At 39.0% G+C, this 14059-nt stretch overlaps 1 protein-coding gene across 3 annotated transcripts in view; it reads right to left on the reverse strand.

Moving 5' to 3' along the window:
* Nucleotides 1-10401: 10401 nt before the first annotated feature.
* TLN2 (talin 2) overlaps nucleotides 10402-14059 on the reverse strand; it is a 129221-nt gene continuing 125563 nt past the window's right edge. For all 3 annotated transcript variants that reach the window (XM_088172405.1, XM_014879150.2, XM_088172404.1), the window contains one exon: nucleotides 10402-13537. In XM_088172405.1, coding sequence (XP_088028531.1) covers nucleotides 13409-13537 — 129 coding nt within the window. In that variant the 3' untranslated portion in view covers nucleotides 10402-13408. The remainder of the gene's footprint in view (nucleotides 13538-14059) is intronic.

Below are 14059 nucleotides of genomic sequence, written 5' to 3' on the forward strand. Positions count from 1 at the left end.
CCAAGTAAGTCTTTCCCTTCTCCTTAATGCTAATACTGAGACATTTCCCTCATTTTATTCCTTCTCTGGTCCAGAGAAGTTGATTCTGAGCCAAACATAGCAAAAATGAGAAAAACTGTAACACTTCAGTTTGAGAAGGAAAAAAAGGAAGAAGCTTTCTATCACTTCCTAGGCCTCATGCCTGTGTGCAATACTGTTGTAACTGAATTTTATTTTTAAAACAGTTCAAATAGAGCTGTCTGCAACAATCTGACAACTCGATGAAGAGAAAATCTCTCGTTGACCACTCCTGCAACACAGTTCAGTGTTTTATACCAATAGTGGCTATACATCCAAATCCTATATCTGTTAGGCTCCTGCAGAAGAATGCCTCACTAATCTCCAATTTTTAAAGAGCCTCTAATCATACAAACCTTTTCCCAGGTTATAGGAAGACTTCTCCATAGGTATCTGAAATAATTTATTTTCCTATCTCCCCCATGCCTGATGAGCACTAGTTCCATTTCTTGTGCTTCTGTAGAATTTAGAGGTGTGGGTAGAAGTCTTTCCACGACAAGGGGACAAGAACAGGACCTGGCTGTGCTGCTGGCAACCTGGGTAAGTGCTGGGTCTGAATTGTGGGCTTTTCCAAAGTATGTTTAAAGAAGGTAATGTTCACTGCTTGGTCCACCTCACCCTAATGTCTTTGGAGATAAAAACAAAGAGGAAGCAAAATAGGTTAAAAGATAATCTACCAAGAGGAAAAATTAGCATTGAAGGTTATCTCATTTTTCAAATTGTTATAAATTTTATTTAAAATAGTTTCGAGGTTATACCAAAGTAACTCTTTGCCCAAGTTAAACCTTAATTATCTCTCTCTAAAAAGAAAAATTAATTCCATTATCTATATTCACTAAGGGAAGAGAGAGGAAAATAGTCTAGACCCATATAACTCAATGGTAGAAGAAATTCAGCTCTCAGGCTTGAGGGTTCTAAATCCTCAAAGTTTTACACAGTGAAAGAGTGGAAGTACAATTTCTGCATAGCAGTAGTGACAAAAATATGGGGGAAAGCTTGGCATATTAAAGCAGACACACAAATTCCACCCTGCTCTTTGTTTCCCAACATTTGTTGAATTCTTCCCACTTTCCATGGTTTATTTAGGAGTTCTTGCAGATGTTTTAGATTTCATCTAATCACAGTTAGGCACTGCTTATGTTGGCTTTTTTAAAACAATAAGAAATACATAATTTGGTATTAAGCTCCATTTTCCAAAGCCTCTATTCCCTTGTGCATTTTGTTCTCACGTTACCCATTATAAAAATGAACTAACTAGAAATTATTCCACTAATATTTTCAAGCTTTGACCATTCTGTCTGTTGGTAGACATTTCATCTGTCTCTGTAGTACAAGAGTGCTGTGTGGAATTGTGCTCATTAGTATATTTGCAGGTTCACACTTTACCCGAAGAAAAACTGTGATGCAGTTTAGCACTGCAGGCTGAAGAGGCTGAGCTGGAGTCGTGGTTTGGGATGAGGTGGTGGAGGCACAAGCAGCAGCTTCCCTAAGCATGGAACCAGCTGACACAAAGAGGGGAAATCAGAAACACTTCCTAGGAATAACACTCCTCTGCTTTCCACTGCACATCCCTGCAGCTGGGCCGTGCAAACAGCATCAGCGGCTGGCAGGGAGCGATGCTGGAGCATCCCTTGTCTCTGCAACCCCTTCTAGGATGTGGCTTGATCTCATGTCCTGCTGGAGCTCCAGGCCTGCCATCAGGACTGCAGGTTGAGACCACCTTCATGCCAGAGGTGCTCACAGATACAGAAACACCAGATAAGTTTGACAGAGCTTTTCTCTTATGCTCAGTCCACAGGCAAGGAACAAATGGAAAAGAATGAAGCTTCACCCAAAATCATTTCCTGAAACAATCACTTTCTCACTCACCTCTCTTTGGTGGGCAAAAAGAGAGTGAGCAAACAAATGTGAGCAGGAAATGTTTTCCAGTCAAACCCTCCCAGCGATCAAGGGCAAAGAGAACAGAAGTGGGTCATGGACAGAGGCATCCAGGAACTGTCAGCACCAGCAGGCTGAGTGAAGAAGAGCGAGGGGAAAGCTCCAAGTCACAGTCAAACCATCACTAGGCACAATGTATTCGAGTTTCCACAGTGACAGCACTTTTCTGCTATTATTAGGTTTCATCTTGTAAGTTGTGGCATTTGTCCAGTAGATGGGAGGTTTCCTTAAGTCCCAGGATTTATTCCCTAGGGAAAAGGTGCAATCCAGTTGAAGAACAAAGCCATGGAATTGTCCTTTTTGATTTGGTACACAAATACAGATAGGGTTTTGTCCCTCAAATGAAAGTAATACCAAATTTACATGCAGAGAATACAGCATTTGCAAGGGAAGACACAGCACAGTTTTGCATCAAGTTTCAGCCATACCTGCACTCTAGGGTCAAGTTTGCCTGACACATTCTGGAGGCAAGTAGGATCTTTATAGTGACTTTGCTCCATTTAACACCAGCCTGTATGTTAAGAAAAGTACTAAGCTTCTAGCTAACTCCTGTGGACTCTCTCTCTTAGCTATTTTTCTCCTTGGCTCCTGGAAGCAGCTGGTTTTAAGTGATATTTATGGAGCAGGGTGTGCTGCTAACTCATCCAAACAGTAGGCCTCCTGCAAACTTTTAAGAGGCCTGTGCTTGTAGCAGGGATAATTTTCCAGATCTTATTAAATGTTATTCTCGGCACTAGTCTATACCCTTGTGAAATTCCTTACTGAGCAGATTCTAAGGACAGGCAGTGACCCAATAACCTTCATTTTCCTGCGATGATGCAATAGCTGCTCCATGCTCAGGAAGCAGAGTGGGCTGAGCAGAACGTGAAATGAGCTGCTGAAATTCCCAAGTCGGTGTTTTGTTTCCATGCCACTGAGGGTAGAATTTCAAAGTGCAGAATGGTTTCAAGTTCTGTGTTTTATGAGGTCAGGCTAAATGCTTCCCTTTTATATATGAAGAGAGGGTGATCTTTGCCAGATCACCTTCTCTTCATATATAAAAGGGAAACATTTACACATTCTGCACTGGGTTTGCTCTTATTTTGATTTTTGCTTTGGTTGAGAGCTCTTTGTAGCAGGAAATGCAGTTTCCAACAGCAGTTCAGGCTCTGCTGGAAAGTGGCCCCTGCAAGAAGCAGTGGGCTGCAGAAGCCTCAAAGCCATTGAGCAGCAGTAGACTCTGTCACTCAAATTTCTCCTTTCTACTCTGTCTCAGCTTCAAGACTATATTTGATTTGGAGCAGTGAAAACCATGAATGAAGGAATAAAACAATAAAGCTTTGAAGAGTTGGCCAGGCTGTGAGAGAAGTGTAAGGATTTCAACATAAACCTGACTAGTGAAGGGCAGGTTATAAACACCCAGGATTCTTGACAAGAAAACACTTTAAGAGGAGTCTACAGGGATCTCCAGCAAAGCATTAAAAAGAATATTAAAACTGGTAGATTGGGTGAAAGCACCAGAAAATGTTCTCTGTAATAGTGCTGGCAATAGCAGAGAAATGGCTGGGGTGCACTAACACACTTAAGGATGCTCTAACACACTGTACATGTGCTGGCTGGACTGCAGGGACTGCACTAATCTGGGCAACTGCTAAGATTTGGTCATTCAGGATGATCACCCCAAAACCCTAACACTGGGTTCTCATCACAAAGGAAACACTCTGTAAAGGACAGAGATACCAAGGCCTTGAGGCCAAACCTTCACTGTGACTGTTAAAGCCTGTTTCTCATTCATGTCAAATGCACGTTGAGTTCTCTTAAAGACTAGTCCAGAATTTTCTTCCTGCCTAATCTAATTCAGGACCAATACATATCAACTCCTCTTATGCCAACACTACTGTGAATTTAAACACCACCCTATTTCCCAAATCTGCACTTACCTCCTTGCTATTTTAATGTAGAGGAGCCATATCTGGCCCAGTCTCTTAGGTTTAAGCAAAACACTTCTCCCTTTGGCTCTCAGAACAGACTCTCATTTCCTTGTGGTTTCAGAATTTCTGCCCTTTGAAATGCTGTGCTTAGCAGCTCAGGATTTCTGACCATGGAAGTTTCTGTAGGGGAAAAAAAAATTGTCAGAGCATTCAAACCTGGTACCTAGAAGGAGTCCTGCAGGAAGCAGCTCTTCACAGAGCTCCCGGCACTCTGGGGAAGCAGTCAGGCTGAAGAGCTGCCAAAGGGTTTTTGAGCAAAGAGATGCGTTTTTCTTTGAAAATCTAAACAAAGCAACAGGAACTCACTGCTGATGGAAGGGGCTGGACGTGAGACTGGACAATTACTGCTAACACAGTAGAATTTTCCAGGGACCATTTAACGTGTAGAAACAAAGCAGCAGCGGGATGCAAAATTTCTCCTCAGGGCTGCAACATAAAGAATAGTCTGTTCTTAGTCCAGAGGGAAACGAAATCAGATGAATTTGATCCCAAGTAGTGAACAAAAAAATGCCAGGCATTTTCTGGATGTCTCTGTTATTACAGGGAACAGCCAGGGATGAGTTATTTGTTTTTGAGCTATACAGCTGTTGAAGTTCTAAGAAATTAAGTCATGGCTTTTAACATGCCCCAGTTATTGCATAGATTTCTGTTTGAACTCTAAGGTGGCTTGGACTCTCAGAAATGCACAGATGTCTCAAAAGCCACTATTTACTTTTCTGCAAGATCAAAAGGGACTAAAACAACATTTGAGTTCACGTGATTTTAAACATAATTCTGTAATTCATCATAAGCACTGTCACTGCAAGTTTGACTTAGCCTTTCAACACTGCCATTTTTACTGGCAGGGAGCAACTAGAGATGGTATAATCCTTGTCTGGAAGCAAATATCTGAAACAAGGCTCACATGGTCTGCTTGCTGTCTCAATTTATGTACTTTTGGGGTTCTGCTAGACCATTCTATGAACTTGAAAGTAACACAGCATTTACCTGCTAGGAAAATCCAAGTAAAGTTCCCCCATTCCTTATCCTGTTTCCCTTCTGCAATACAGTAAAGATGCAGCAATGTCTTTCATTATGTCTATTAAAGGATGGAAAGTTGTTACCTCAGGTTTTGATCTCCCTGCCCTTGGTCACAGGAATTATTTTTTGTCTCCAGCACAGGATTTAGACTTGCCTGTACTGCTGTGTTTGGCTAGCCCCATTTTTAGGACACATTCACACACATCCAAAGCTTTGCTGGCTTTTCAGTTCCACTGCAATGATGTGACCCACCAGAGAGAGACCTCTGCATATCACAAAGCCACTCCCTAACCTGTGCCTGCCTTACAGTCCCAGAGGGAAAATGCAGGCAGCTTTCCAGTCTGTATCTAGCAGCTCCCCCTCCACTCAGAGGCAACCAGGACACCAGGATGCATGTTTGACAGGGAGGAGGAAGGGTATGAAACAGCAAAATAAAGGGGAGTACCTGCAGTCTTCATCAACTGACATAATGAATCTACTCATTGTGAATCTACACAGGGATCAAGCAGTCTGAACTCTGCTGCAAGCAAATACTTTTAAAAAATGACTAATTGGAAGGTTCTCTTTTAATGGGTGTTGTCCTTAAGATGGGAAAGAAGATCTGAATAGGCTCTGATTGCTGAGATGGGAACAAATAGCAGCCTGTTTTATTTTGCAAAACACTTAGTCTACAAAATACTCACCATATTCAGTTTTTCCAGTTCCAGGAGAGAAGTAGGACATCCTTTGAAGATAAAGTTTTGCATCTAGCCTGTTTTCAAATAAAAAAACCTTGGACAAATCAAAATATGAGGGATCGGTCATGTAGTAAGGAGCCACTGCTGTGATTTGGAAGAGATCCGAGATGACTCCTGAACAATCAAGAAACTAGCTAGAAAATTTTCTCTGTGGCTTGAATTGCTGAGCTACAGCATCTGGAAGCATCATGGGCATGTCACAGCAGTGGTTTAGCTTGGGAATTACCCTAAATAGCCTTATTATCACCACTAAATGATAGAGTATGGCAACTGGAATGCAAGCCAAACACAATGGAATGACCGATGAAGTTCTTTTTCTGAGGTCATCTTTTTGAACTCTTATTTTTTTGCCCACAGTTTTCACATGTGAAATCTCAGTAACACAAAGTCCCAGATCAGAAAAAAATCAACAATAGATATGAGATCAGCAATATGTCAATAAAGCTCTCACTCATTTTCATTTTTCTAAGGCAAAAAGAAACATTCTCAAAGTTACACTCACACACAAACATTTAGCTAACATCACTCCTGACTTCATAAAGCAAAAGTTCAGATGTCTTAAAACATAATTGCCAGACTGGATCTCAAGAAACTGTGCTAGCCTTTTAGAAATACAGTGTCATTTCAACTAATTTACCATTAAAAATGCAAACAGAAGATGAATATTTAGGAGAGAGAAAACACTCATGCTTATATAGCTGAAGGCAAAGAGTAAGTAATTGCAGACAGACCAGAATCACTGCAGCTGACTAAAGGCATCTCTGAGTAAACTTCAAAACAGGTTCTGTGGCTAAAAGTGTCACACTAAAGGCTTCAGTGCCTCAGGATTCTCCTCGTATATTCCAGCAAGCTTTGGGAAAGCAGGAGGCTGATTTCAATAAGCTGCAGAGCTTTTGTCCAAATTATTAAAGCTGTCACTTCTCTTTTAGAAAAAAGTTAGAGAAAAAGAGTGCAGCAAATCCTAAATGGAACTGAGGCTGGTGCCTTAACAGAAGTGGTTACAACATAAGGCAAAGTCAAGGAACTGAGCAAAGATTCTTGCAGATTAAATTGAACTCTGGAAGACAGGATGTTTGTCTAAAACCTTGGCAGTGAAAGATGGTTGTTCTTGGCTCTAATCACAATCACTGTTTGAGTCCCTCTGCTATACAGTTACCAATAAAGAATGCATTTGATTTCTCTGGAACTGACAGAGTGCAGAAACATTAATGCAAAAAATAATGTATATATGAACTAAATGGGAATATAAGTATTAACCCTTTCCTGAACATGGCTACTACTAAATGGCTACATAAATTCTGTGTAGATCACATGAACTGGACTGGCTATTGCATTCAGGGCAGCCTGCTCTATGGATTTGAACAAATTATCTCCCTTCCTGCTACATAATTTTGCCATCTGTAAAATAGGAGTGACTAATTTGCAGCGCTCTATAAAGGACAAATAAAAAATGGTTTCTAAGAGTAGATTATTTTTATTAATGCTTGAAATCTACTATGGTGATCTTGGCCCATGGACCAAGCATTGTCTCTCTGAGGTCTGAAACACTGTCATTGGAAATCTCTTAATCATAGGCTTAATCCCAAATTGAGCCAACTATATTGCAGACAAAACACGAAGGATATACATATTTTTAAATAATATAAATATGTACTACAGCATTTGGTGAACTGGGACATAAATACTTTTTCTGGTTTGGAACCAAGGCTGATAAACTACAATCTGGAAGCACATCCTTAATGTATGTAATGTACTTATGGGCAAAACAGAAAATGTACATTACAGTGCAAACATATATTTATAACATATCCACTGCCCCAGAATTTGACCATTCTTTCCAAGACTTAATCAGGTCAACAGTTCAGTGACTTATGTTCAATTAAATATTTTAATCAATAACTTAGAAGATGCAAAGCAATTAGAATGCAAAGATCATCAACTATAATACTGGAAGAAGCTTCCCTATTAACTTTTCTACTTGGTCAACTGCCACTTACAAAATACAGTCACAAAGACCTGATTTTGAACCACATTCAGAGAAGATGGAAGACAGTACAAAAAATTATTCTATAATGAAAGGGTTATAGTAACAGCCTAGGTAGATCTGAACATTGATCTCTGTGGCATTGAAGATTCCAATTAGTTTTATTAAATTCAGCACTTTAAGAGTAAGAATGGTATTTAGAAAATAGCCAGTGACATTTCTTCACTGCCCTAATGCAGCCTCTTTTCCACTACTTGAAAATGCCTCTGACTGTTAAATTAACATTAAATTTGATTCAGTACCATGAGTGAATTTTCATCATCAAAAATTCTGGCCTTCTAAACTTAATGCTCCACGCAATTTTTAAAGTAAAGAGATGTTTAACTTTCTAGCAAAACCTGTTACATTTAACCATGCCAAAAAAAACCTCCTTCACCTGGATAAACCATCACAGTGGACATTTCAGAATGGTGCAAAGTCAGCAGCCCTTATTATCCATTTTAAAAATAAATAAATATACTTCAAGAAAATAACCGGGATTGAAATAAAATCATGTTTGTAAGATAAGCTTTACATCATCCAAATTAGGCAGTATGTGGGCAAACCCCACACAGTAGCATTCCTCCTGCCATACTCAACACAACTGACCTGCACAGGTGGAAAACTGAAGTGCATATATTGATAAAAGATGTTCCAGCAGCAAAGAATCCAACTTTCACAAGGGAAAGGCAAAGGCAAACAATCTTGTAAAGAAAGGCAAGGTCAAAAGGGATCCAAGCATGTCAAACATTGTGGTTTAGTTTTCAAGTCTTTAGGCAATATTGTGCAAGCAAAAAGGATTAATTTTCCTAGAGCCTCTAAAGTAGTGCCTGGAATGCTCTGAACACAAATTAAAATTGTGCCACATAGAAAACACAAACAGGCAGCTGGATTTCTTTTCTCTAGCAGTTTCAGTATCTATTCTCGCAGATATTTTAAAATATTTTAGCCTAAAATATGTCTGGGTCTCTATGCCCCCCCCCCCCCCCCAGTTCATTATTCAGCTAACCATCAGTAAAAAAGGAGCTTCTTCAGTGTTGTTTCTGTCATGAAGAATGAGTGGAAAAAGCTATTGCATCATCAAAGACATAATATTCACATCTGGTGAGCCACTTGATGAGCACACAGAACGCCCAAAAGATCCCACTTGGACATGAATGTAATTATGCCAGAAACAGCCCCTTCTGGTAACAACATTAAAGTATTTGTAATGCAGCTAATGGCAAGATTTCTGGCACAGGTTTTGTATGGAAAACTGGAGTACCTACACACAGAGTTATATTTGACTTGGAAAAAAGCTGAATGAAATGTAAATCATAAAAATATAAAAGCCAAACTTGCCTTCTCCCCAAAAATTCTGAACACCACCAAGCATCCAACACCCTTGAATAACTGGTGTTTGATTTTTGTAGATATTTGTGTGGTTAACATGTACTTTAAGGATATTGAGTGGTCACAAAGTATACCTGATACAAAGGTACTGACATATCAAAGTAAGCACTCCTAGTTTTGTCTGTGCAGCACAACTTGAAATGGAACATTCTCCTCTGTCACTTGGGAATTTTAATCTCTTACAGGCAACTTCAGCCTTATTTTGCTTAAAGAGCAAAAAATCCTTGGCATGACCACCAGTGCAACACAAGTCACAAATACCTGCAGGCAAAAAAAACCCAAAAAAACCCAAACTTTCAAGGGGCTTATTGTTGGTGAAGACCAACAAAAAAGTTGATCTAAAATATATTACTTATTTTTATGGCCAGATAAATACTACACATAATGGTGTGGCAGCATGACTACAAACTTCACTGTGCCTCTCTTGGGGTTAAAGGAAGGGAAGACATTACAGTGAGTGCTCAAACCCCTAGAAACTCCAGCATAAAATTTCAAAGCTATCTTGAACAGAAGGTTCTTCCATTGCAACAAAGTGCACTAATTTGAGAAAAAAAACAGGGGTTGGTACTGTTTTTTTATTTTTATTTTTTTCTTTTAATTGACAAAATGGCCCTCATTTATAACTTGGTAAATGATAAATAATAGAGTTGTACTCACGTGACTACACAGTTTTTGCATTTAGCATCATAAACTGTGTGACAGAAACGTGCTGCTCCAATGACATGATCAACCACAGTGTGTTTGATGTAAATAACATGAATATGAAAAAGCAGGTTTCAGAAATCATGACAGTTATGGGCAGATAACTCTTTGTTAACCATGATGCAATTACCTAATGAGAAAACTTCTACAGTGTAAACTACCTGCCCCTAAACCAAGCCCACTTCCAAAGGGGAAAAAAACCCAAACCCCAAGAGGTTACAAAATACCTAAGGATGATAAATTCCATACTCCTGGGCTGAATATCTTATCAGTTTGATAAGGATTGATGAAAAACAAAAATGCACTCATGATTTGAACATACTTAGGTTGAGGAGGTTTCTAGATTTATGTACTCCTCCCTTCATGAGGAATTAAGTAAGGAACACGCAGAAAATCAAGGGGAAAGGCACATACAAAAAAAAGTCTGGAATTCAATTTTTGTTTCAAAACTCTTCTAACTTCTGAGACTTCTGATGTATAAAAGTTTAGACATTCATTTTTTTGAATATTCGCTTTTTGAATAGTTGGTGAAATGACATTAGACTATTTGTACACAAAGAACTTGGAGGCATTTTGTTTTTAATTTGCATACAATTCTCAGAGTGAATTCCACATGAAGAAGGGTGAGATACAACAGAGCTCATTCATCATTTCACAAGTTAACAGAACAAAGTAAACATCTGTCCTTCTTATTAATTAGCATCTACCCCTTAGTCCAACTTGTCACTTCCTGCTGCAAGTTCCCATGCCAAAGAAATGGATGGACTAGTTCCAAACTCCACAGATGCTCACATGTGAACTTCAGTGATACTGCAAATTATAACAGCAAGAAAAAAATGGAAAGACTTTGGATGACCTTATATTCTCTTAATGGTTCACAAACGAAGACCCAAAATTCTGAGTAAAAAAATACATCAGTTGTCCAGCTCAGCTATTCACCTGACTGTGGTTCCTCTATGGAGCACACAGCTAAGGAAAAAATACTTTCTGTCAGGTAAGAGGGGGCATAAATCAGAAACAGAGAAGTGTCAAAATAGCTGTGCTAAAATGGCCTTCCCAAACACTTTTCTCTGGAGCACAATTTGAACATGCTCTTACCTTCTACATACTGATAAAGTTTTCTAGCTATATAATTTCCATACATAGTTGCATTTGACAATGTTTTTTTTTGGCTTATATCAAAGTGGCAAATACTATCCTGACCAAAGTACACGACATTGGTATTATGCCTACAATAAAACAGTGGCATGGTGTTACAGACAGCATCATCTTTCTTCATGCTTTAATGAGATCAAATAACAGCTAAAGGTAGGTTCAAAGGGGAGCAGTAAAAAAATCTGTCTTGCAGATCTTTCTGAAAAAGAGATTGGAAAGTGAGGCTATCCAGACAAGACAAGACAAAGGCATAAGCTGCAAAGGAGTTGAACCTACCAACAGCAGCAGAAAGTCACCATCACTGGAGCAGTCTTTATTTAGGTCTAACAGCAATAAATACCAGTTTAGCCTTCTGCCCAAAGACCTACAGGAAGCCTTCTTCTTGTTGTAGAATTCCAGACTGTGACACTGTTCACAGTGAGTTGAACAAAAACCCAAATTGATTGTGTTAAAATGGCAAATGAAAAAACTCGGAATTGCACATCTCTGATAGTACAGGGTTTGCATTTACACACAAGTCTACACATCACAGCACATCTGTCAATGCCAGTGATTCCATTTGGGATATACCAGTTTTTTTCCTCTCATGATTGTGGATTCTCCAGCAACTCTGCTAGTAGAGTCTGAAATACGTCAGGATCAGAGAAGAGACAATAAAAACCTTTTTACACTTCAATATTTATTAATTCTCTAGCAATGTTTTTGCTATATAATCAGAACTAGTGTGATAAAATTCCTGATAATTCTGTCTCATGCAGGTAACTTAAATGAGGAGTCAGCACTATCTAAACTGATGAACCTACCACTAGGGGGTTACTGGGGAGTCTACAAGACAAGTATTTTCTGCAGCAACGACAACTGGGTGAGTATGCACAGAACACAAGAGGCTCAGCTGAACATACTGAGTGGGATCCAAGGACAGCACAACCTTCAGAAGGACTGGAGGGGCAACATCCTTTGACCTAACCAGACTTGCCATTATTGTTTAGGAGGGCTCGAGTGGAGTTGGAGACATGTTGGAGAATATTGTTAGGAGAGATGGTGTTTCTGTAGCTAGTCAAACAGTTTAGCTTTAGCTACTTAAAGTTGCTGTGATTTGTGTTCTCTTTGACACAGGAAAATATGTCACTCTACCCAAATTGCCATTGTTTAGGTCACAACAGAAATACTGAGAGCATACTGTACCTTCCTGCAGCTGAAGACAAAGATTGCTGATAGACTGCTGCTATCCCTTCTCTGCAATTCCTTGGTGAATACTTTTTCATCAATAGCAACTATGAAAACAAACTCTCTAGAGTCCAAATTTTTAAAAAATATATTACAGGAAAAATTGTAAATCTACTTGTAAATCGCTTATTCTTTTCTCCTACAATTCCCACAGGTTTCAAAACATAATAATTATAAATGTAACTATTAAAATAATAAAGAGCTGATAGTCTTTTGTTGTACTGGGCATTTCCCTTTTTTAACTGAGATACATTCTAACAGAAATACCACAGTACAGAGCCAGATAATTTCAATTAAAAAACATAATGCAAACTATTCAGTCCAATGTTAGAGCATGCGTACGTGTGTGGAATACTGTAAAAGTAGTCACACATTAGAGGTATATAATTGAAACAGCATTTTCTTTCATGAACCTGCTATTATTGAGGCAGTGACAAGGTTTCCATTTCTTTGTTTTTTGAGCTCTTTAAAGAATGGCTATTGCCACATTTTGTAAACCTAAATATTGTACAAGAAGAAGCTTGTTGGTATCAGGTAAGGAATAATACTAGTAGTGCAAACAGCTGCAGAGACAATTCCTCCAGTTTTGGGGTGAACCAGCTATATAACACTGAAAGAAGATAGGCTTCTTCAAACCCACACTGTGTGTGTTTCTCCACTCAGCCATCCGTGCTTCTCCATCCTGGTCTTCTTTTCACAAGGGTGCTTGGGGGAGAATCACCAGCTCACGTGATATTTATCATATGAAAGATTTCTTGACTCTTTTCCTACTTAATATTATCAATGTTTCAGAACTAGTCAAGGAACAATAAATACCTCAAGCATCAGGAAAGTGACAATAATACTGACTTAGTATCTTTAGTAAATAGTGAAACATTCTCTTCTGAGATATAAATTGAGGGAGGAACAGGAAGGATGAACATAACACTGTACCATTATTTGATCATCATGCACCTCAGCTGAGCAGATGGGAAGGAGCAAGTGTTTTTTGCCCTCTGCTCATCCAAAGCTATGACAGGCAGTTTATTCAGCTAAGTGCTTGGCATACCAGTATGCTGTCAGAGCAGTTCTCAATGTGCTGTCCCCCTTTAGCTTATTTCTTTAAAAGAAAAAAAAAAAAAAAAAGAGAAAAAAAAAAAAAGAAAACAAAAGAATAAAAAGGAAGAAAAATCTCAGCAGGTTAACAGTTAACCCTCATCTTCTCTCAGCTCTGTGGGTAGAAATTTGTATTGCTGTTGGCGGATCTGAGCCAGTTTTTTCCTTGCCTCTTCCAGCTCTCTCTCCTTCTTCAGCATTTCTTCCTGGGCTGCAATAATCTAGAAAACAGAAGCAGCACAGAACACTGTCTGTAAAATAATATTTCTTTCTCCATGACACTACAGTCATAGCTGGCCCTTGTGAGCATTCTCAAGAGAAGCACCAAATTTCTATGACTTAATCAGGAACGGCTCAAATTTTTCCAGATTCCAGGACTAGACCATCAAGAAAAGTATTGTATTCCTACTTGTTTCTTAGAGAGGACTAAAAAAAAGAGAAAACTAATTTATCACCATAGTTTTACCATGCATCCATGATGAATCTTACAGCTCTGCATTCTCCCAGCAATCAGCAGGGTGGGGGTTTAGGACATGTAGAATAGGCACCATGTCTTAATGTCTGAGTGACAATAAAATTTACTGCAGGTGTAAAAAGTATTTTCTTGCATCTCAGAATGCCAAAGAACAAATGACAGTAGTACAGATATGCAGAAATAATCAAGTCCAGTATCTTTTAAACAGCGAGTACAATATGTGATGTACCTCATTCATTATAAGGCATCTAGAAGTTGGTACCTCAGA

The sequence above is a fragment of the Sturnus vulgaris genome, chromosome 13 (genome assembly GCF_052056855.1).
Source record: "Sturnus vulgaris isolate bStuVul1 chromosome 13, bStuVul1.hap1, whole genome shotgun sequence".
In the NCBI taxonomy this organism is placed as follows: Eukaryota; Metazoa; Chordata; class Aves; order Passeriformes; family Sturnidae; genus Sturnus; species Sturnus vulgaris.